Source organism: Arachis ipaensis, chromosome B4 (assembly GCF_059453495.1).
Source record: "Arachis ipaensis isolate K30076 ecotype BB chromosome B4, ASM5945349v1, whole genome shotgun sequence".
Classification (NCBI taxonomy): Eukaryota; Viridiplantae; Streptophyta; class Magnoliopsida; order Fabales; family Fabaceae; genus Arachis; species Arachis ipaensis.
In genome coordinates, this window is record NC_142439.1 from 11,740,759 (window position 1) to 11,765,308 (window position 24,550).

Consider the following 24,550-nt stretch of genomic DNA (forward strand, 5'->3'; position numbering starts at 1 on the left):
TTAATTTCATGATGGGTTGACTACTTGACTCTAGCGTCTTGAAGCATTATTATTTCGAAAAAATAAGATGTATAAGCTGATTTTATTTAATTGAATCAATTTAAGTGATCAAAAGTTATGTAATAATATATCGAAGACTACAAATCCAACAGACTGGTCAGAAAATGCAACCAACCACTTCAGATTTTCTTTCGAAGAAAAAGATAGAATAGCTTCAAAATTAATATATGCGAGATTTCGTAGACTTTTCGCTAACAAGTAGCAGTAAGCTAGAGGATCCCAGTCTCCACGGGTCAAAGTCACATACATATTTATTTATTGAGCAATTGATAAAAATCAATGATGAAGAAAAAAGCTAATATAAAAAGTTTTCAATGTATATGTATTGTATATTTAATTAAAAAATATTAACGATAATCTTAACAACCTGTATGTTAACAAAACTTTAACTAAGAATGTTACTCATTTAAACTTTATGTTGACCTAATTGGATGGAATTAACACTATGCAAATCTTCCACAGTCCCACTTTAGGGTAATGTTTTTTTATTTTGAAGCAGGGGACAGGGGCCAACTTGCACGAAACTTAATATAAAGTAGCATTAGAGGAATATTGCCCATAAATACTAAATAGCCCAAGACTAATTAACGAAACGCAGAGAGGCACCTTTAAGCCACAATAATAATGGTTCTTCAATTTGGGTTTCATGTCATGTTAATAGTATCCGCTATACATACACTGGCATCTGCACAATACGAATACAAAAATAGTCGTACAGCGCAACCTGGCTGCAATTCCACATGTGGACGTGTTAGTATCCCTTTCCCATTTGGAATGAACGAACCCAAATGCTATGCAGACCAGTGGTTCCAAATAGAGTGCAGGAACCACACACCTTACCTGAAATCTATAGGAGTGGAGGTGTCGTCAATTGATGTATCAGAAGGCACGATTGTAATCAAGAATCCAATTCACCGTTGGAAATGCAAACACAACAACGCTACTACTACTCAGAAGCAAGTGGTTGACCTGAGAGGAAGCCCCTTCGTGTATTCCCAGGAAAACAACGTGTTTGTATCAGTTGGATGCAATGGAATCTCTTTCTTGGTTTCCAATGGGACGCAAGTTAGCAGCTGCGTTTCGATTTGCAACGGCGACAAGGACGACGTCGACAGGATCATTCATATCGGCAATTGCAACGGCGAATACTGCTGCGTGACCTCCTTGCCTTCGTATCTCTCGGAATTCAACGTGACAACGGAGAGTTTCGGGATCAACAATAGTAATCATCGTCATGCGAGTGCGAGTAGTGATGATGAGTGCAGCTATGCGGCGATTATGATAAAACAGTATAGTTCCGGTTACTATATCGGTTACAGTTGGGCTGAAGATCTGACTCTTTTGGAAACCGTTCCGGCGTTGTTAGAATGGGAGATTCGTAACTCATCAGTAAGGCTCCCTGGAACCTGCAAGAGCAGCAATGTTACACTTACATCATCTTCCAAGAACTCAGCTCGGAGATGTCACTGCGAACAAGGATTCATTGGCAATCCCTACATTCCAGGAGGCTGCACCCACTTCAACCCCAACGTCGGTATGATACTTCCTTTCTCAGCTATCATCAATATTTTGCTTCTAAAATAAATAAAACAATTTTTTAAAAATTACCTAATACATATATATTTTAAGAAGCAACTTATTTCTATGTTCTTTTAATTATTTATATGCTATTAATTTTCTTTTTAAGAAAAAGCATATTGTTCTGCAATAAAAAAGTTTCTTTTTGGGGGGTTGATGATTTTTTCAGGGCCTTTTTTTTTGTCAAATGTTTTTATTAAAAAACGAATATATATCCCATAACACAAACACCACACTCACACTAAATTTTTATTATTTTTGTTTTATAAAATTTAAATAACAAAAAATATTAAAAATAAAAATAAAAAATAAAGACACAAATCAAACTTACCCTAATTTTTTAGAAGGCTCGAGTACATGAAAATCTCTAAATTTCATTTTGTTCCATATTACTTTTTTTATAGTTCAAGTTTCGTTCAGTAGATGTATTTAATTTGCTTTACAGATAATAATCAGGATGGATACCACTACGGCAACCAAAAAAATAACAGCCGACCAAAATGGGCTATAGTAGGTACGTTTATTATAATTAATTACTTCATTAGAACTATTGTTGATTTAGCCTAAAAGAATATTATATTCCCTTAAAGTGCATAAAAAAATTAATATATTAACAAATCAGGCTTTAAAGTAGCGGTTAGTAGCAATTTTTTGGTTAATATTAGCATTCGCAGTAAGTTAAAAAATTCCTCTGTTCCTAAACAAACAATAATGTTTAAAATTTATTGAATTTTAAATAAATGTTCATTTGTAATTTTTGTTCTAGTAATAATTTTAGAAAAATATTAAGTGACTGACTTTTTTTTTCTTGTCTTGCATTTGAATGAATATTAGTGAACTTATCTTTTCTTACATTGAAAGTATTGGTTCCTAATATTTTGATTATTTTCCATAATTTTATTAAATGAAAGAGAAAATAAATAAGAAAAGAAAACAAGTATAAAAAATATAAAAATGTTTCCAAACATTTTACTTAACAATAAAAAAGTTATATTTATCTTTAAAAAAAATAAAAAATTAATTTTTAGTTATTTAACACTAGTCAATTTTAGAGTTTAGATTTATAATTTAAAATTTAGAGTTAAGAATTTATAATTTAGAATCTAAAATCTAAGATAAATAAAATAATTTTAAAAAAATTAACAAAAAATTAATTATCTAGCATTTTCATTAAAATTTAGTCAGCATTTAACTATTAAAAAAAGTGTGTAATTTCACACCATTAGATATAATCTCATACCATTAAAAATACTAATAATAATTAATTGATGACTACAAACTACAAAATATGCTGGCCTCCTAATACTACTAACTTCAAATTTAACCATTTAAATTTATTCTTTGGACTTTATTTATGAACCATTGGTGTCACTTGATATTCACAAACTTGCACTTACACATATATTAATTTTTCAAAAATACTATTGACACGTTAAAATCAGAAACTAAAATTAGCTATTATATATTTACGTATAAAACTATAAATATATATGTAGTTCAACTTATTTTTAATGTGTATTTTGTATTCTAATGTGTATTTTACTCTAATAACTTATTTTAATAATTGATTTTGGTGTACACATAACATAGTAATTAACTTTTTAATATATTATTAATATCTTATATATTAATGAAACAAATTTGTTAGGTGTTTTCTCGAGTGTTGGATCTATCATTTTACTCATCGGTTCATGGAGGGTATATAAAATTATAAAGAGAAGAATAGTAAAGAACCGCAAAGAAAAGAACTTTAAAAAGAATGGAGGTGTGCTGTTAGAACAAAGGATATCTTCTGGCGAAATTAATGTTGACAAAGTTAAACACTTTACCTTAAAGGAGTTAGAGAAGGCCACTGATAACTTCAACATGAACAGAGTCCTCGGTAAGGGAGGACAAGGCACCGTCTACAAAGGAATGCTTGTAGATGGAAACCTTGTTGCTGTCAAAAAGTTCAGGGTCCAAGGGAATGTGGAGGAATTTATCAACGAATTTGTCATCCTTTCACAAATTAACCATAGAAATGTGGTTAAGTTGTTAGGATGTTGTTTGGAGAAGGAAATTCCTTTGCTTGTTTATGAGTTCATTCCTAATGGCAATCTTTATGAATATTTGCATGGCCAAAATGAGGACTTGCCAATGACTTGGGATATGCGTTTGAGAATTGCATCTGAGATTGCAGGAGCTTTGTTTTACTTACATTCAGCTGCTTCTCAACCAATTTATCACAGAGACGTGAAGTCAACAAATATTTTGTTGGATGGAAAGTACAGAGCAAAAGTAGCTGACTTTGGAACTTCTAGAATGATCTCTATTGAAGATACTCATCTCACCACTGTAGTTCAAGGAACTTTTGGATATCTGGATCCTGAATACTTTCATACTAGTCAATTGACAGAAAAGAGTGATGTTTACAGTTTCGGAGTCGTTCTTCTTGAACTATTAACAGGACAAAAACCGTTATCCTCCTTAGGACCTAACGAAGCGAAAAGTTTGGCTTCCTATTTTGTTATTTCTGTTGAGGAAGATCGCTTGTTTGACATTATTGATGATAGGGTGACAAATGAAGGAGACAAAGAACACATCATTGCTGTTGCCAATCTTGCATATAGATGCTTAGAGCTCAATGGGAAAAGAAGGCCAACTATGAAAGAAGTCGCAAGAGAATTGGATGAGATCTGGAAATTGGAGAGGAAGTCTAATAATGCACAACAAAATCATCATGAAGAAATTGAGTATCCTGCAATTGAATATCACCATCCGTGGTTTGCAGATTCTGCTCCTGATATATGTCCAAGCAACATATCACTCACCTCAGAGTCAGATGTTATGCATATTCTTACCGAATAATCGGTAAATTTTCTTTAGCTGCTTGGTCATATTTATGTAAAATAAGTGATTATGGTTGGAGATATGAACTCCAAAACACTAATTGTATAATTGTGTAATTTTGGTGGAGGAACTCGGTCAGTCTTTTAATCTTCTTACTTAGGAACTTGTAAGCTTTGCATTAGATGAAAAAAAATTACAGTTGTATATTTATTTACTTATTCAGTTGTATGTGTTTCAAGTAAAATAAATTTCAGCATAATGCCTTTTGGCTGAATCAATCTGGAACTGGGATTGAGCTCATAGTTAGCAAAACCGGACCGGACCGGCCGGTTCGACCGGAAAACCGGTGAACTGAACTCTAAACTGGTATGGTCCGATGATCTGACCGGATAAGGTAGCGAACCGGTGCAAACCGGTCAAACCTGGAGTAAACCGATCAAAACCGGTCAAACTCAGTAAGACCGGTTCGACCGAACCGCTTGAGTTTCAAAATTTTTTTAAAATGTTGAAGTTGGGGTTCGAACCCCCCTCATCCAAAAAAAGCATAATACTCACTACCACTAGGCTATTAAGCTTGTTATCAACATTTATGCAAATTAATATATATATAAATATCTTTCAGTAAATAATTTACTTCTATTTAATTTATTTTAATTTTAGTTATAAACTCATTCATTTTTAAATTAATTATATTTTTATTTAACAATAATTATAAACTCACTTATTTTTTTATAATTATATAATATCTATTAATATTATTTTTTAATAAATACTTGTAGTATATAATAGTATAATAGATATAAACTAATTCATAAATTATGAAAATTCGAAAATAATAGTTATTTTAATATAAAAACAAAATAAAAATATTTATAATAGAGTAAAATTAACAAAATACTTATTGTTCTTGTTTTATATTATTTTAGAATAGCTAGATATTTTTAAAATGTTAGTGAAAATATGTATTTTAAATTTTAATTTTAAATTTATGACTATATTTTATTTTTTATTTACATAGGACCGGGTCAATCGGTTCAACCAGTGACCCACCGGTTGAATCAATGACCCAGTGACCCAGTAACCTGACCGGTTCGATCACCGGTTCGGTTCTGACACTATGATTGAGCTGTTAAATTAAAATAATATATTCTTCATTTATTTTATTAATAATTATAAACAATTGATGTTGGATTTGGTGTAACAGCCAAATTTTCTCAATAGCACCATTTATAGAAGTGGCCCACTCTCTGAAACTTGGACAATAAATTTAGAGGGCCCTGTATATAAATGAGATGATAATTCAAACTTCAAAGAGCGAGCGTGTTGATGAAATTAGCAACCCATAATCCAATAACAAATCATTCTCAAACCCATTCGCCGTAACACAACTTTTTGCAACATTGACCACTTCTCTAAAACCTCGAAGACCGGGTGTGGCACGTAACAAATTTAAAGATAAATTTTTGATTAATTAAGAACATCAAATATTTTTCAATCTTTTAAAACAAAAAAACATCTAAGTTTTTTCAAAAAACTTACTTATTTTTATATATTTTGTAATGTAAAAATTTATGTATAATTATCTTCATATGAAGTTGTTAGTTGAGAATCGTTAAATAAATTGATATATTTAATTAAATTATTATCTAACGATTTTCAATTAACAACTTCACATGAAGACAATTGAATGTGAGTATTCACCATGTTTTAAACAGAAAAATTTAAATAGTAAACTAGTTCTCCTCAAATCTGTACTTAATAGCTTGTCAATTTATTATTTGAGTTTGTATAAGATGCCAAAAGCGATTAAAAGAAACTAATTAATTTGCAGAGAAGATTTCTGTGTAATAAAAAGGATGAAAACAATGATATGCCTCTTGTAAAATGAAAAATGAAAAATGGTACATACTCCTCCGAAAAAGTGAGGTGGGTTGGGTATAGGCCATGCAATGATAAGGAATATAATGCTTTTGTTTAAGTGGTGATGACATTTTTTAAAAGAGAAATGTCCATTGTAGAAAAAGATTGTGTACGTTAATAATCTAAATTCTAAATGTTATCTATCATATTTTACCTACTAGAGAAGGTTCATGAAAAGACATATGTCAATTGCATATCAATGAGCAATGAGTAAGGGACAAGATGATTAGTGGTTTGTTTATGAAATTAGGGAATGGAAGGAGAAACCGCTTATGGGGGATATATGGTTACAATGTGGTTCTTTGAAAGATAGCTTTCTAAGACTCTTTTCGATTTCAAACAAAAAAAAATCCTTTATAGGGGATTGCGGACTAGTTAAACTAATAACTAGTAGAGAGGATAGAGTGGTGTGAAAATTTGAATAAAAAAAAGGGTATATTTTCTACTAACTCTTTTGCACAGATTTTACACGAAGAAACTCTTCTAAAAGACATAACAAGTTATAGTTACATTAGTGCCATTTGAAGAGGATTGTTTCTCCAAGAATTAAACTATTTGCATGGGTTGTTTTGGTGGACAGGATGAACACTAAAGAGAAATTGATGAGTAGCGTAGATTGAAAATTATTAGTAACAGTGATAATCTTTGTGTTTTGTGTAACAAAAATATTAAATGCATTCATCATTTATTCTTTGGTTATAAGTTTACCTGACAGGTTTGGTATGGATGGAGGACACTCTTTAAAAAAATATGGATTATTTTAAGAAATATCAGACAACACTTTGAGAATTTGACAAAAGAGTCTAATAAAAAAGAGAAATATAAGAAGTAGTTAATTGGGTAAAAAATAAAATAATTTTTAAGAACAAAGTGATAGGTGTTGACATCCTTATCAATAGAATCTTCTTAAATTATAAGGAATGATATATAGTGCTGACCCATTGGATGGTAATACCGAAAATGATAATGAATCAGAGTATTAGTCTTTTCTACTGTTTCTTAGTATAGTTTTTTTTATTCTTTTTGGCCGTTGTATCTGTGCTTATTGTTCTATCTTATTGTTTTGAACTTTTTTTGTTTAAAAAAAATTATTAAAATAAAATAAAATATACATTAAATACACATCTGTCTTAGAAAAAAAAGAGAAATATCATAATAATGTTATTACAAGTTGTATTTTATGTCATGATATTATTATTAATATTATTATATTTCGTACATAATTACATACTTCAATAAAATCTGCGGCAAATATAAACACCAGGACTAGACGACTGCGAATGGAAGGTAGCAAGGCGATGTAAAATATGAATGAAAAGAAAGGCGAAGTCTGGAGGGGGTGGTGACAGAGGAATTTGTCTTTGGAAGTCAGAGGAACTGTTTATCGAGATGTTGGGATTTGAAAAAAAAAAAAAGAGAGGTATTGAGTTGAGGTTGAAGATAAAAATAGAGATAATTTAAAAATTTTATAAAAAATTAAGAAAAAAATAGGGTTTAAATATTTTGTATAACGTTAGTTTTTTGGTTTAATGAATATTTTAATATTCATAAAGTTTATGGATATAAATAATTATTTTTTTAATATATATTTTTATAATTTTTTCTTATAGTTTGTTTATTAGTATTAGTAGTGATGATAAAGACAAAAAGAAAAATGATGAGTAGTGGTAAACTTTTTTCCAATTATTTTCATTTATTGTTGTAGTCTAACTAACTAGTATTCTATCTAAACAAGTGTATACTTGGTAGAAATTTCGCAGCTTTGGTATGCTAATATTATAGATTTTTGCTTTGTTTATTTTTCTTACATTATATTATACTTTCTTCGTGCTCAGATGTGTTGAGACTTTTACTCCTGCAATAAAGCACATAATTGGAAATATGAAATATCTAAGAGGATATTATTATAACAGTACAGTGTCTTGTACTATTGTCTTCATTTTTTAAGATAAGAAAAAAAACAGACAAACACCGTCTCGTATTCCATTCAACCCGTAATTAATTAAAACATTTAATTAATTTATATTTTAAATATATTTAATACATTAAAAATATAAAAAAATTAATTTTTATAATAATTTTTATAATATATTTAGGGAGATATTCCCATAAAGACGCTTAAAACGTCTTTTTGTAAAGACGTTTACGTATCGCATTATTATTTGTAGTATTAATGAACCGGTTATTTTTGAATTTTTTAACAAATTAGAATAAAATCGATTTTTTTATAACAATAACAATAAATCTATTTTTTTAGAAATTTAATTATATTTTTAATTTTTTAGGGATTTAAATGTTCGCAAAACAAAAAGTCAGGGATATATTTGTCTTTTTATCAAAAAATTTAAAGATATTCGATTTAGATTATATAATTCGATCAGATTAAATTGAGTCTAATAATTATAATGCCGACAATTGAATTTATTATTGTTACTATAATAAATCGATTTTGTTCTTATTTATTAAAAAATAAATTATTAATCAATTTAATAAAAATATCCAATAATAATATGACACATGTAAATCTTTTAATATTTTTAGTGTTTTTATTAGAGTAGTCTTCGTATATTTAATCTCTGTTTTGTCTGTTAAGGCACAAGTTAGCAAAGTCCTTAACTAAATGCGTTCTTATACGCAACTTCGATTTTAATTTGTTTCTCTATCATGTAATATGACATAAATGCTCAACCAGATGAAATTGAAATGCAAATCCGGTTTACATATGCAAATTTAAATTAGAAAGTTCAAAGTTAGTTATGCAATTGATACAACTAGTAGCAAGTTAGTTACAAGCTGAAAGTTAATTAGTTATTTATGCAATTTTTCTTGGAAGATAAGTAATTTTGATGTATATATAAGTAGCATAGCTTAACGTGTAAAGTTAGTGATTTACCACTATTCTTCAACTAAGAGAATCAACAAGAATGCTCTCAACTTTCTGGCTAGCAATGCAAGCAGCAACAATTAAGGTGGAGAGTGGACTCCAATCTCCACGGGTCAAAGTCTGCCTTGTCATGTTAAATACCCTCGATGTATATAGTCCAAGTCTCAAAGGCCAACAAACCAAGTAATAACTCACACAACGACCTTTAAGCCACAATAATGGTTCTAGAATTTGCCTTTCATGTCTTGTTAATACTGGGTTCTACACATATTCCGGCATCTGCACAGTACGAAGATACAAATACTAGTATAGCACATCCTAACTGCAATTCCACATGTGGAAATGTTGAAATCCCTTTTCCATTTGTAATGAATGAACCGTATTGCTATGCAGACCAGTGGTTCGAAATAGAATGCCGAAAGCATACACCTTACCTGAAATCTGTAGGGGTGGAGGTCTCATCAATTGATGTATCAGAAGGCACCATTGAAATCATGCATCCAATTCACCGTTGGAACTGCAAACTCCAACACAACGCCACGAATACTGAGCAAGAAGTGGTTAACCTGAGAGGAAGCCCCTTCGTGTATTCGCAGGAAAGCAACAAGTTTATGTCAGTTGGATGCAATAAAATCTCTTTCTTGGTGTCCAACGGCACGCAAGTTAACGGTTGCGTTTCAGTTTGCGACGACAACGAGGACGTCGTGGACGACACTGAGATCAGAAATTGCAACGGTCAATACTGCTGTGTGACCTCCTTGCCTTTGTATCTCTCGGAATTTAACGTCACTGTTAGTGTTGCAAGTGTGAGGAGTGTTGAAGTTAGTCCCACATCAAAGAAAGCATGGAAGAGTGAGGAGTTTATAAGATGAGAGACCCATTAACTTGACACCTTAAGGTTTTGAGTTGGATGTGGTGTCTTCTCATCTTATGTTCTCTCGCTTGATTCCTCCCCGAAGTCTCTCCGGTGATGACAGATCTTCGGGTTTTGAAGAAAGTTGGGGTGGTGCTTGAATGGGAGATTCATAACTCATCCATAACACTCCCTTGCTCAGGTTACTGTGTCAACACTAACATTACATCTGCAAAGAACAATCACTCAGGTCGGAGATGTTACTGCCGCGGATACTCCGATGGCAATCCCTACATTGAAGGAGGCTGCAGCCACGTCGACGGTATGCTTCCTTTTTCCCCGATAATCAATATTTTGCCAGTGATTAGAATTAGCAAGAGTAAACCATTAAAAAGGTATGGAAAAGTATAGGTACTCATGTTTAATTCACTAGGTGTTTTTCTATGACCCTCTTTCAAGCGTTTAATTTTTCTTGTAAATAAATTTACGGTGGCATGGAGATAGGTGGTTAAGAATGACTTATATTTGACCGTTTAATAGTCATATGATACTTATGGGATGGTCAATATATTTAATGAGTGTATGAAATTTTAGTCAAACTCAGAGAATTATTGTAGTGTGCCCGTGTGATTTACCTTGGGGCGTTTGAGAGATTTTTTTTTCTTTGGGTCAGGTGAATTTTTTTATTTTAAATTTTGAATTTAATTTTGATGTACGGTGTAAAGTGTTTTACACAGTTCTGTTATTACATTCATTTTTTGGATGATTATTTACACAGTTAATTTGATAGTTATTTTTACTAATATAATATTATGTGATTGGATGCACATGTAAAACGGTTTTACATTGACAGTATATAAAATTTTACACCGTCGTACAATTACATCTATTCTTTGAATGATCATTGTCGCCGTCAATAAAAACAATAATTACTTTTAATAATGTGGCACGTAATTAGATATACGTGTAAAATTGCTTGACACTTGCCGTACATATCAAAATTAAATTTTTTTTAGATAGTTGATGTTTTTATCAAAATAATGTGAAAACGTGTGTTATTAGTAACACTTGTACGAATCATTCAAATTTTACGAGTTAAAATTTTTTTTTATAATTTGTATAATTATTTTAATAATTTTTTTTAAAGATTTATATTTTAATTTATTAATTTTTATTGCTAATTATTTTATCTTTAGTCTAAAAAATTTTATACATTTATGACTTTTTTTTTAATAAAACCTACTATAAAATGAAGATTTTGCAAAAAAAAAAAAAATCATTTTGTATCGATTTAAGAAATTTAATTTTATTTAAATTAATATTAGTTAAAAACATTTATTTATAATTTATTAATTTGGATAATTTAATTATTTGTTATTTTAAATTTTTTAATTTACTTGTTGAGTCAATTTTATTCATAATTAACATTTTTATTATTAAACAACTTAGGACTCGTAGTCTTGATTTTTGTTTTTTTTTTAATTTATTTTAGCTGAAATTTATTGTTTCAAAAAATATTATGTCAATAGATACAATAAAATATTTTTATAAATATTTAAAAATAGACATATATACCATTACCATTTCAGTTGGTAACTGAAGACTTAGCGAAGTCACTGTGTCAACAGAGTCAATAGAGTTAGTCTTCTATCCATTTAGGCCATGTGTCATTCACAGGTTGGATCTTTCACTTTAGCCATCTTAATCATGAGTTCTCTTCATTCACCAGAAACGTCACCTAATTAAAAGGGTCCAACCAACTCCTATCAATTTTTATTGGACTGGACTCCAAAATTCATTTTATTAAAAGAACTACATCTCCAATTAACCATAGTAATTCAAATTAACTCCAATTATTTATACTAAACTTAGTTAACCCTAACTTTCACTGTTGCAATTGAGGCTCATCCCATAAACCCCAATGGCAACGCCTCCCAACCCTCTTTCTTCGTGTTTTCTTCTCCAGCATCAACTCCAGTCAGCGCCGTCCCCCATGCCATCCGCGAGCAACCGCAAGTCACCGTCGTCGGCATCAACCCCAGTCAGCGCCGCCTGCCGTTCTGTCTGCGAACAACCGCGAGACTCGGAAGGTCATCCAGTTGTGCGACTACTGCTGCAGGTCTCCGTCGCAGCTCCATTGAAGTTGCATCCCCCTCTCCACTGGACAACGCGACTGCACCTCCCGTGCTTTGCCTTCATGCACGCCATCTCGGATTACTCCGTGTCGCGCCGTGAAGTTGCCCGTAAATATACTGGGAGCAGGGACGGATCCAGAAATTTTATTATGGAGGGGCCAAATTTTATATAATTTTTTTTTATTTTATAAAAATAATTAGCATATAGTTATTAGAGTTTGTTTTTTAAAAGATTTATCAATATATATATACAATTATAATTTTTTCACAATTTTATTTTTAATATGATAATTACATAAAAAATATAACAATATCAATAGTGCATTATAAAATTATAAATACCAATAATTTATAACGTGTTTATTTAAAAATTATCACATATCTTATTAATTAAAATTATTTCTTTCAAAAATTTTAAAAAATTTAAAAATAAATTATAAATTATTAATTATTTGAAAAATACAGTACCCTTATAGAATACAAGATATAAGATATTTTTATAAAAATTTTTCTTTTAACAACGTAAATTTAAAAGAAAAATGAGTAATTTTTACAAGAAAATAATATCTAAAGTATATAATGTGATTGCCAAAATATAAATACGTAAGTCATTATTAATATAATAATATAAATGTTAAATATATTAATATAAAAAATAAATAATTTTTTAAAAATAAATATAGAGATTATTATATAAAAACTAATTTAAAAGGTACAAAAACTTGAGAGTATGGTATTAAATTAGTTAAGTAAAAAACATTAGTAAATTAAACAATTAAGACATAAATTCATCACATAATAAAAAATAATACATATAAAACTATTAAATTACATAATATTTTTTATTTTTTAAACATATATCTCATAAATAAATATAGGTTCTTAAAATTTTGGGGGGTCGAGGCCACTACTCGCCCCCTCTAGGTCCGTCCTGATTGGGAGTGTCTTTTTTAAATGTGTCTTGTGTGAGTCATGTCTTTTAATGGAGGTGTCTTTTTTGGATGTGTTTGTTGAATGTAACTTCTATGGAATTGTCTTCTAATATAGGTGTGTTTTGTTAATGAGTTTGTGTGTGAGTCATGTATTCTAATGAAGGTGTCTCCTGTTGGATGTCTCATAGATGTGTCTTTTAACGGATTGTGTCGGGATCTACTTCCAGTTGCGTCATGGCAGGTGTTTGGGACAGGTTGAGGTGGCATATACAGTCGAGCAGTCTGAATTTTGTTGTGGTTCGCGTCTGGGGAAGAATGTTTGGGTTTACGTTTGGGGGTGGAGGACTGCTCAATAGTTTCACCAAAATTATGGATAGTGAATATAAAATGATACAGGCGCGGTTATGAATCCTTTCACATTTAGAAGAAGGGTGCTCGGGTTTACGTTTAAAAGAAGGGAGAAGGGCTCGGTCAGGTAGTAATGATGGAGGCACGATTATGAATCTTGATTTTTAAATTTGGATTAATTATTGATTAATGAAATCTTAATTTAAAAAAATAAAATTAATATTTATTAATTGAAATTATTTAAAAAATTGACTGATTTAAATGGTCTATTTATATTTTTTTTTATGTATTTATATATATTTAATTATTTTAATATATATTTTGTATTCTAACCTATATTTTAGATTAATAATAAATTTTAGTAGTTATATTTTTTATTGATGTATTTAACTTCATCATTTACGTTTCAGATGGATACCACGAAGAAGATGGGTCAAAAAAAGTTATCATAGGTAGGTACTTATTAATATTAGAGCAATCATATATGATAAATAAAATTTATTATTTTTTTAATATTTGACCAACTTTAAATATTAATAATTTTAAAATTTTAACTGTATAAAAATAAGATATTAATTCAAAATATTAACTAATAATATTAATAAAAAAATACTAATCCTTACTATTTCTCCTAATATTATTGAAGATATTATAGAATCGAGATTCTCTAAAAATAAAAAAGTTGGTAATATAATAAAATAAATAATTAATAATTCTTAATTAAAATAATAAAATAATATTTTAAAAAATTATAAATTTAACTGTAATTAAATATTTATTTTATTATTTTATCAACTTTTTTTATTTTTAAAAATCTAAATTTCATATAATATATGCTACAACTACTTCTACTTTACAATTTATAAAAAGAATTGTTAATTTCAAAAATTAAACTCATAACTTTTTAGTTTTAGCGTGTAACATGTTAACAATCTTATCTTAACTAAGATCAAATTCTGCCCTTTGCTTAGTCTAAATATGGACGGTTGATTTTATTTGTTTTGGAAATAAAATTACCTTACCTTTGATTAAAAAAAAAATATAAAAAAATGAATTTGGGCCACATCAATAATTAATATACTAATAAGTTAGTCTTTAAAATTTAAAGGCTAACTTATTAGTATACTAATAAGTTAACATAGGCATTAGTGGTCACTGATATACTTTGTAACCAACAAATAGTTAACTCAAGAAAAAAAAAATCCACTAATTAAATATATATGTTCTAAGTAAATAACAATTTTTTATAATTTTGTAATTTTATTTGTATTATTTTTCTATAATAATTTTATTAGTTGAACGAGAGATGACCAAAAAAAAAAAAGAAGAGAAATTAAGTAAAAAAATTTAAAAATGTTTCCAAACTAACATGATCTTAGTTATATGTATAATTAAAATAAGACATATTATGTTGTAATAAAAAATACTCATATTTATTATTACAATCATGTTTTGTATAGTATCCACCAAATAATCATTGTATAAAAATATGCATTTGATATTTCTTAAAAAATTCTTATTTTCCACTATAAAAAAATTATTATTCTATTACAACAGGTTTAATTATTCTACTATGCTAAGTTTGATTATCTGTTGCTCGATTATTTAGTTGAAAAATTATATAAATGAGTATATATAAATTAAATATACATAATACATAATGATTAATTTTGTAACTATTTTTTTGTATATATAATATTTTTAATCATTAATATTAGATTTAACCATTTAAATATATTCTTTTGATTTTGTTTACCGCGGCTGTCACTTACCTATTCTTTTTATTCGCACCTGTACATATATTAATTTATAAATTAAATATACTACTAATAACCAAGGAATCCACAGGTAGTATCCATGTATATGTTCACTTGAGAAATGCTGGAGTCAGTATTTTTTATTAACATTATTTAATATTTTAGATTAATATTTGATTTTGTATTATTAAACTTTATAATTTAAAATTTAGTATTTAATATCTAAAATTAAAAAAAAAAACATTTTTGTTAGCTAAGTATTGAGTAAAAATTACTGGCGCATGCAACTTGTTTCTTTTTTTTCTTTTGTTGAGTCGGACAAAGTACGTAATATCTTATATACTAATGTGCCAAATTTGTTAGGTGTTTTCTCGAGTGTTGGATCTGTCATTTTACTACTCTGTGTTTCATGGCCGGTTTATGAAGTTGTAAGGAGAAGAATAGTAAAGAACCGCATGGGAAAAAACTACAGAAAGAACGGAGGTGTCCTGCTAGAATTAAAAAAGGATATCTTCGGGGAAGTTAATGTTGACAAAGTTAAACACTTTACCTTAATGGCAATCTTTATGAATATTTGCATGGCCAAAATGAGGACTTGCCAATGACTTGGGATATATGCGTTTGAGAATTGCATCTGAGATTGCAGGAGCTTTGTTTTACTTACATTCAGCTGCTTCTCAACCAATCTATCACAGAGACGTGAAGTCAACAAATATTTTGTTGGATGGAAAGTACAGAGCAAAAGTAGCTGACTTTGGAGCTTCTAGAATGATCTCTATCGAAGATACTCATATCACCACAGTAGTTCAAGGGACTTTCGGATATTTGGATCCTGAATACTTCCATACTAGCCAATTGACAGAAAAGAGTGATGTTTATAGTTTTGGAGTCGTTCTTCTTGAACTATTAACAGGACAAAAACCGTTATCCTTCTTAGGATCTAACGAAGCGAAAAGTTTGGCTTCCTATTTTGTTCTTTTCATGGAGAAAGATCGTATGTTTGACATAATCGATGATAGGGTGATAAAAGAAGGGGAGAAAGAGCACATAATTGCTGTTGCGAATCTTGCATATAGATGCTTAGAGCTCAATGGGAAAAGTAGGCCAACTATGAAAGAAGTCACAAGAGAATTGGATGAAATCTGGAAATTGGAGAGGAAGTCTAATAATGCACAACAAAATCATCATGAAGAAATTAAGCATCCCGCAATTGAATATCACCATCCATGGTTTGCAGATTCTGCTCCTGATATATGTCCAAGCAACATAACACACACCTCAGAGTCAGAGGTTATGCATATTCTTACCCAGTAATTGGTAAATTTTCTTAAGTTGCTGTTCATATTTATGTAACATAAGTTATTAGTTGGAGATATGAACTCAAGATAATTGTATTTCTGTGTATTTGATGGAAGAACCAACTCGGTCTTTTTGTAAATACGCTTAAGTGGGGCATTATTGAACGTATTAATGAATCGGTTATTTTTTAATTTCTTAATAACTTAGAATAAAACTGATTTTCTTTTATAACAATAACAATAAACCCAATTTTTTTAGGGATCTAATTGTATTTTTAAATTTTTAGGAATTTAAATGTCCACAAAATAAAAAGTTAGAGATAAATTTATCTTTTTATAAAAAAATTTAAAGATATTCGGTTTAGATTATTTAATTCGATTGGATTAAACCGAGTCTAATAATTAAAATACAGATATTTGTGTTTATTATTGTTGCTATAATATATCGATTTTATTCTGATTTATTAAAAAATAAATTATTAATCGATTTAATAAAGATGTCCAATAATAACATGACATGTATAAACATCTTTAAAAAAAAAATTTTAGTGTTTTTATTAAACTGGCTCCTAAAAAAAATTACAGTTGTATATTTATTCAGTTGTATTTGTATCTCTTTCATGTAAAATAAATTTCCGCATAATGCCTTTTGGCTGTATCAACCTGGAATTAAGTTGTTAAATAATATATTCTTCATTATAGTTGTTTTATAATTAATTAGCCATATTGACACAGGATTTGGTGTAATAGTCGATTTTTTTTTTTTTTTGGTAAAATATTTTTTATTGTTCACCGTAATTTTCAAATATATAAAAGTGGACCATATATGGATAAGATTAATAGCCAAATTTTCTCAATAGCACCATATATAGAAGTGGACCACTCAACATACTCGGCCCACTCTGAAACTTAGACACAATCAATAAATTTAGAGATTGTCAAAAAAAAAAAATTTGGAGGGCCCTATTATATATAAGTGAATATTTTTATAATAACATTTTCATATAAAAATAGCATTTTAAACTATTAGATGAATTGATATAATTAACTAAGTATATTTAATTAACTATATAAAAATTTATAATGATATTTAAATTTTTATATAAAAATGTCATCATCTAAGTATTCCTTTGTATATAAATGGAATGATAATTCAAACTTTGAAGGTTGAAGTGAGCGAGCGTGTTGAAAATAATAACCAATAATAATCCAACAACAAATCATTTCCAAACCCATTCGCCGTAACACAACTTTTTGCAACATTGACCAGTTTTCTAAAACCTCAAAGACCGGGTGTTGCACGAAACAAATATAAGAAAAATCGACGAAGATAAGATAGAAACTAAATGCACCTCTGCCTCAGAAAGCGAAAGAGAAGGAGAAATAAGTAAATAACACAATAATGTTGTTGCAAGTTGCATTTCATATCATGATATTAATATGTTTCATACATACTCCTGCGGAATCTGCAGCGCCAATCACAATTTCACCACACTGTAATTCAACGTGCGGATCCGTATCGACCCCTTACCCGTTTGGAATGAATGATCCCACATGCCATGCAGGGAAGGGTTTCGAAATACAATGCAACATAACTAACTGGAACGGCAACCTCAAAGCCTCAAAAAGAGCACGAGTCATAAGTGTAGCTTTGCGGTGATTGCGGAAGAAGCAGCTTGGATCTGCCTCATAACTACAAAATTCTATTACTTTAAAATTACTTTTTAACTAATTTCTCCAAACATATTATAATTTTTCAAATGAGAATACACCAATAAACCATTATTAAAACGATACATACTCAATGTCTGAATCATTCTCATTTATCATTTTTATTTTACTTTTCTTCATTCTCAAGTCCTTATTACAAAAGAAGAAAGGGTTAGGGAGTTTGAATTTCCATGCAAGAAACTTCGCCGCAATAGAGACGCAAAGTGAGAGAGTAATGAGACAGGCGTTGAAAAACTAAGGATTCCTAACAAATTTGTATCACAACTTCTTTCTATACGCGACAGGCATGCAAATTAAATACCATAGACTATAGTCTATATGTCTCGTAACGAAGTGACATAAATATCCACCAAACTATAGGAAAACGAAATGCGCATTCTCCCTCATCATCAAGAAGATCTGAGGAATATCACTCCAGGACGCATTCTTTTGCTACAACACATGCAATGTTTCTTCAACTTGCGTTTGATATCATACTAACATTTCTATGCTTCGTACATACTCTGGAATCTGCACAAATCACAATCTCACCGAAGTGTGATTCCATGTGTGGAGAAGTTGAGATCCCTTACCCGTTTGGAATGAATGATCCCGCGTGCTATGCGGGTAAGTGGTTTGAAATAGAATGCTTGACCAAATCCATGAACAACGTTCCCACTCTCACCCCTCACCTGAAAGCCACAAACCTGGAAGTGAGTTCCATCGATGCGTTGCGCAGCACGGTTACTATATGGAGCTCGACCTTCACTTTGAACTGCCATCGCGATTTCGTCATTTCTGAGCCAGACATACACCTGAGAGGGAGCCCCTTTGTGTACTCCCAAGAAAGAAACAAATTCGTGGCCATGGGCTGCAACCTTGTTACATATCTACTCTCAAACGCCGTCCAAGTTGGCGCGTGCGCATCGATTTGCGACAGCAACGACGATATTTTCTTCCACAGCATATCCGGCAATTATTGCAGTGGTAAATATTGCTGTGAGTCTTCGTTGCCTTTGTACCTCTCAGAATTCAACGTTACTTCTGAAAGGCTCGCAGGAAAGAATAGGAGCCAATCGGACTGCAGTTATGCGATGATTATAGAAGAAGCTGTTTGGGAGAAGGTGAGTGCTGAGCTGGCAGACTTAACCAATTTAAAATTCACCGCGGTGCTTGCGTGGGAGATTGTGGACTCAAGTTTGGAACTGCCTGATAACTGCCAAAACAGTTATATCACATCTTCGGAACGGAGTCACTCAGGTCGCACATGTAATTGCTACGACGGTTTCGTTGGCAATCCTTGCATTCCGGGAGGCTGTATTGAAGTTATTAAAGGGATATCTTCAAATTGTTAGTTAACTAAACTTTTTAATATAACCTAATTACATTATCAACAATTTTATAGTTAAATTGTTACATAATTAATATTTTTATATCTTTTATTTAAATCAATACTTTTCAATTCTCAATTTTCCACCAAAATATTATTATCTCCTAATATTCCAGATTATTCACTGCATATTATTAATAAAAATAAAAAACTATTTAGCATCTATATTTTCTAACATTTAACTTTATCATCGTTATTTGGTTTAGGTGAAAGTGAAACTATTCATCACCGCGGATCGGTATACTTAAGTTTAGGTACGTATGAACTCCTGTAAATCCATACTACACTTGTCATTTAATTTTTTTAACACTGTTGAATTTTTCTTTTATTTGGTGTAATTTTTCTTGCAAAATTTACTGTTAAATTATATTTTTATGTTTTACAGACCATATCTACAAATAAGTTTCATATTAATTAATTTTTTTACATACATACTATTTATATACTTATTTTTTGACCAATTTTACTATGATGAAGGTGGTTTTGTCCGGAGAGAATGAAAAAAAAAAGTATATAACCTATCTTAAAATTTTAATAAAAATAAAATAATATTTTTTAAATAAATATCTAACTATTTATAAAAAAAATCTTTATTTTTTCATTATTTTCTCTCTCCACTGTACCGTGCACCTTACTCTCTCTCTCTCACACACACTTTATTTTAAATTTGTCTCTCTTTAATTTTTTTCTCACCCTTTCTTATGATAAATTTGGTATTGTAGTAAGTTGTAACTTCAGTTTTCATAAAGATGTTAATGTCTTGAACTTTCCAAAATTGTTCTTAAAAAATTATAATATTTTATTTGTAAAAATAAGGTGAAAGTTTTTTTAAAAGCAAAAGATACAAAAATGTTATTTGCTAAAAATATTTTAAAAAAAATAAAATGATTATAATAAATATAAATATATTTGTGTAATTTTTATATTTTCTATTTCAAAAATACTATACATATGAATACCAAAAATCATCTACTATATATAAATATATATGTTGTTTAATTATTTATTTTTAATGTATATTTTGAGATAGATATATACAACGATTATTTATAAAATAAAAAAGAGTCATGCTAGGGACTTTTTGGATCTAGAGCTCTAATAGACTAATACTATGTCATGATACTACTCATCCCAAAAGCTTCAGCTGATGGGAAAAGATAACACTAATAATTATATCTCTAATACTCCCTAAACCTCCATTGTACACATTGTATAAATATTTCATTAGCTCTTCATATTTTCTCAATAAAAAATATACTTGTATTTTTTTTTTCATATTTCTGGTGTACATTTTTTAATAGTATGAAAGATAAATTTTTATTTTTTTATTAATTACTTTTAATAATAAAGATAGAAAATGTCCGTTAGTATACATAACATTACTCCATTTGTAATAGACAATTTAAAGTAAAAGTAATGTTAAAAAGATAAAAAAAAATAACTAAAATTTGTCTTATTTAATATTTATTAATTATTATATCAATTAATAAATATTAAATAAAACAAATTTTGTGTTAATTTTAACTAAATTTTTTTGGTGAATTCTACCCAACCCCCTCTAAAATAACATGTAAGTTATCCTTCATGATGTGTCACATTTTAATTGGTCATTACTTAACTATAGTTGGGTTATTTTGTAATTTATTATTTGAGATGAGTAATTGTATAATTTCTTAAAATATTAAAATTTTATCCCATTAATTGAAGCACGTTCTCACGCAATCTCTTTCTACAGTGCATCATTTCTTAACGGGTCGTTGAATTCCTATGGCTCTTCTTCCCAGTATAGCCAACGCGGACTTCATTGCTATCTCTTGTCCTCTCACTCAATCCCCCCCCCTTTTTTTTTTTTTTTTTTGCCATGAATCACTCTTTACCAACATCAACATCATTAATGGTTAGTTCGGTTATTAAATTTTTTCATTAAAAAAATATATATTTATTTAATTACAAGATGGAATATATATTCATATTTAAAATATAATATAATAAAATAAATCTATTTAAAATACTTAAAAGTATAATTAAAATCATGAATATATAAATATAATAATAAAATTTGTACTCTAAACAAGTAAACATATTTTTTATCATACATAAATTATTTAAAAAATAAATATATTATTAAAATTAATAATACAAATTTAAAATAATAAAATCCAATTTTTTACTGTATTTGTTATAATATTTTTATTCTTTTAATTTACAATTTATTAGTACTTTATTATTTAATTAATGATTAAACAAATTATTTTTATAAAAAATTATGTTTTGTATTATCTTATAGAAGAGACCAATATATTAGTTTAAAAAATAAAGTAAAAATAAAATTTTAAATAAAAAATATTTAATATTAAAATTTTTAAATATAAAAATAATTTGTATAAATATTTAAAAGATAAATATAAAATATATGCATAAAATAAATATAACAGATAAAATAGAAGTACTTATGAGAAATAAATAATTATTTTTGTCTCCTTTATTTATTTTAAACATGTATTTTATATTTATATCCTGAATATCTATATAATTTGCTTTTATATTTAAAAATTTTAATATTAACTATTTTTTATTTAAAATATTATTTTTACATTAATTTTTAAATTGGTATATTGGTCTCTTCTTTAAGATTATACAAAAAATATTTCTCATGAAAATAATTTATTTAATCATTAATTAAATAATAAAATATTAATAAATTAAAAATTAAAAGAATAAAAATACTATAAAAATTACTTGTAAGAAAGTTGAATTTTATCATTTTAAATTTGTGTTATTAATTTTAACAATTTATATTTTTTTTAAATAATTTATGTATGATAAAAGATATGTTTACTTGTTTAGAGTACACATTTTATTATTATATTTGTATATTCCTGATTTTAATTATACTTTTAAGTACTCTTAATAGATTTATTTTATTATATTATATTATATTTTACATATGAATATATATTCCATATATTATTTTTAATGAAAAAAATTTAATAACCAAACTAACCATTAATTATATTGGTAAGGAATGATCCATGGTAAAAAAAAAAAAGAGATTGAGTGAGAGGACATGAGATAGCAATGAAGTCGGTGCTGACTATATTCGAAGTCGGTGCTGACTATACTGGGAAGAACGAAGAAGTTACAAGCCATGGAAATTCAACGACTCGTTAAGAAATGATGCACTGTAGAAAGAGATTGCGTGAGAACGTGCTTCAATTAATGGGATAGAATTTTAATATTTTAAGAAATTATACAATTACCCATCTCAAATAATAAATTACAAAATAATCCAACTATAGTTAAGTAATGACCAATTAAAATGTGACACATCATGAAGGGTAACTTACATGTTATTTTAGAAGGGGTTGGGTAGAATTCACCAATTTTTTTAGTTAGCAAATATTACCGTTAAAAGTAACATCTCTTTCTATTTTTGATGTGCCAAATGTGTAGCAACAATTTTGGCAAGCGTCGTAGGATCCATCATATTACTCCTTCGTTCGTGGTGGTTGCATAAAGTTGTAAGAAAAAGAGTAGCAAAGAAACGCAAAGAAAAAAACTTCAAACAAAATGGAGGATTGTTGCTACAACAGAGATTGTCCACGGGTGAAGTTAGTGTTGAAAAAGTTAAACACTTGAGCCTGAAGGATTTGGAGAAAGCCACAGACAGCTTTAATGTTAACAGAGTACTTGGAAAAGGAGGCCAAGGTACTGTCTACAAGGGCATGCTTGTTGATGGCCAAATTGTAGCAGTTAAAAAGTTCAAAGTTGAGGGAAATGTTGAAGAATTCATCAACGAATTCGTCATTCTTTCACAAATTAACCATAGAAATGTGGTTAAGTTGTTAGGGTGTTGTTTGGAGACAGAAATTCCTCTGCTTGTTTATGAATTCATTCCTAATGGTAATCTTTTCCAATATTTGCATGACCAAAATGAAGACTTACCAATGACATGGGAAATGCGTTTGAGAATTGCCACTGAAGTTGCAGAAGCTATATTTTACTTACACTCTGCTGCTTCTCAACCCATTTATCATAGAGATGTGAAATCAACAAATATTTTGTTGGATGGAAAGTACAGAGCAAAAGTAGCTGATTTTGGAGCATCTAAAATGATTTCTCTTGAAGATACTCACCTCACAACCGCAGTTCAAGGAACCTTTGGCTATTTAGATCCCGAATACTTTCATACAAGTCAATTAACAGAGAAAAGTGATGTGTATAGTTTCGGAGTAGTTCTTGTCGAGCTTCTAACCGGACAAAAACCAATATCATCATCGAGAACGGAAGAAGCCAAAAATTTGTCTCATTATTTTGTTTGTTCTATGGAGGAAAATCGTGTATTTGATATCATTGACGAAAGGGTGACAAAAGAGGGGGAAAAGGAGCATATAATTGCAGTTGCTAATCTTGCATATAGGTGCTTGGAGTTAAATGGGAAAAAAAGACCTAGTATGAAAGAAGTGGCAAGTGAACTATATAGGATCTTGAAATTGGAAATGAAGCCTAGCACACAACAAAACATTGAAGAAACAGAGTTTGCTGGAATTGAAGAATATCAATCTTGGGCTGCATCTTCTGTTTCTGATATAGGTTCAAATTCAACTCTAAGCAACACAATACCCACTTCAAAGTAAGAGATAATAATGCCTATTTTCTTCAAATAATTGGTTTGTTTTCTCAATTTGTTTTGTTGTATCTAAATTTAAATAGTTCTAGGGTGGAGACATGCATATATACTCCAATAGCCTTCTAACTTTTTGAGTGTCAGAAAAATCATTAATATTTGTATACAAAACCATGGCACATAACTATAATAAAGAGGAACAAGATTTGTTGAGTAACTTAACACAAAA

General features: G+C 29.1%; 2 protein-coding genes and 1 pseudogene across 2 annotated transcripts; all 3 read left to right on the forward strand.

The window, feature by feature from the left end:
• The first annotated feature begins 634 nt into the window (after window positions 1–634).
• LOC107636104 (wall-associated receptor kinase-like 22) lies at window positions 635–4,639 on the forward strand. Its single transcript, XM_016339637.3, has 3 exons — window positions 635–1,594; window positions 2,084–2,152; window positions 3,287–4,639. The coding sequence occupies exons 1-3, from the start codon at window positions 685–687 to the stop codon at window positions 4,483–4,485; spliced, it is 2,178 nt and encodes a 725-aa protein (XP_016195123.2). The 5' UTR covers window positions 635–684; the 3' UTR covers window positions 4,486–4,639.
• Window positions 4,640–9,457: 4,818 nt separating this feature from the next.
• LOC107636103 (uncharacterized) lies at window positions 9,458–16,628 on the forward strand (annotated as a pseudogene).
• Window positions 16,629–18,524: 1,896 nt separating this feature from the next.
• LOC107638963 (wall-associated receptor kinase-like 22) lies at window positions 18,525–24,550 on the forward strand. The gene is made up of 3 exons (XM_016342361.3): window positions 18,525–19,654; window positions 19,901–19,948; window positions 23,148–24,550. Exons 1-3 carry the CDS (start codon window positions 18,772–18,774, stop codon window positions 24,329–24,331), a joined length of 2,115 nt encoding a protein of 704 aa, XP_016197847.1. The 5' UTR covers window positions 18,525–18,771; the 3' UTR covers window positions 24,332–24,550.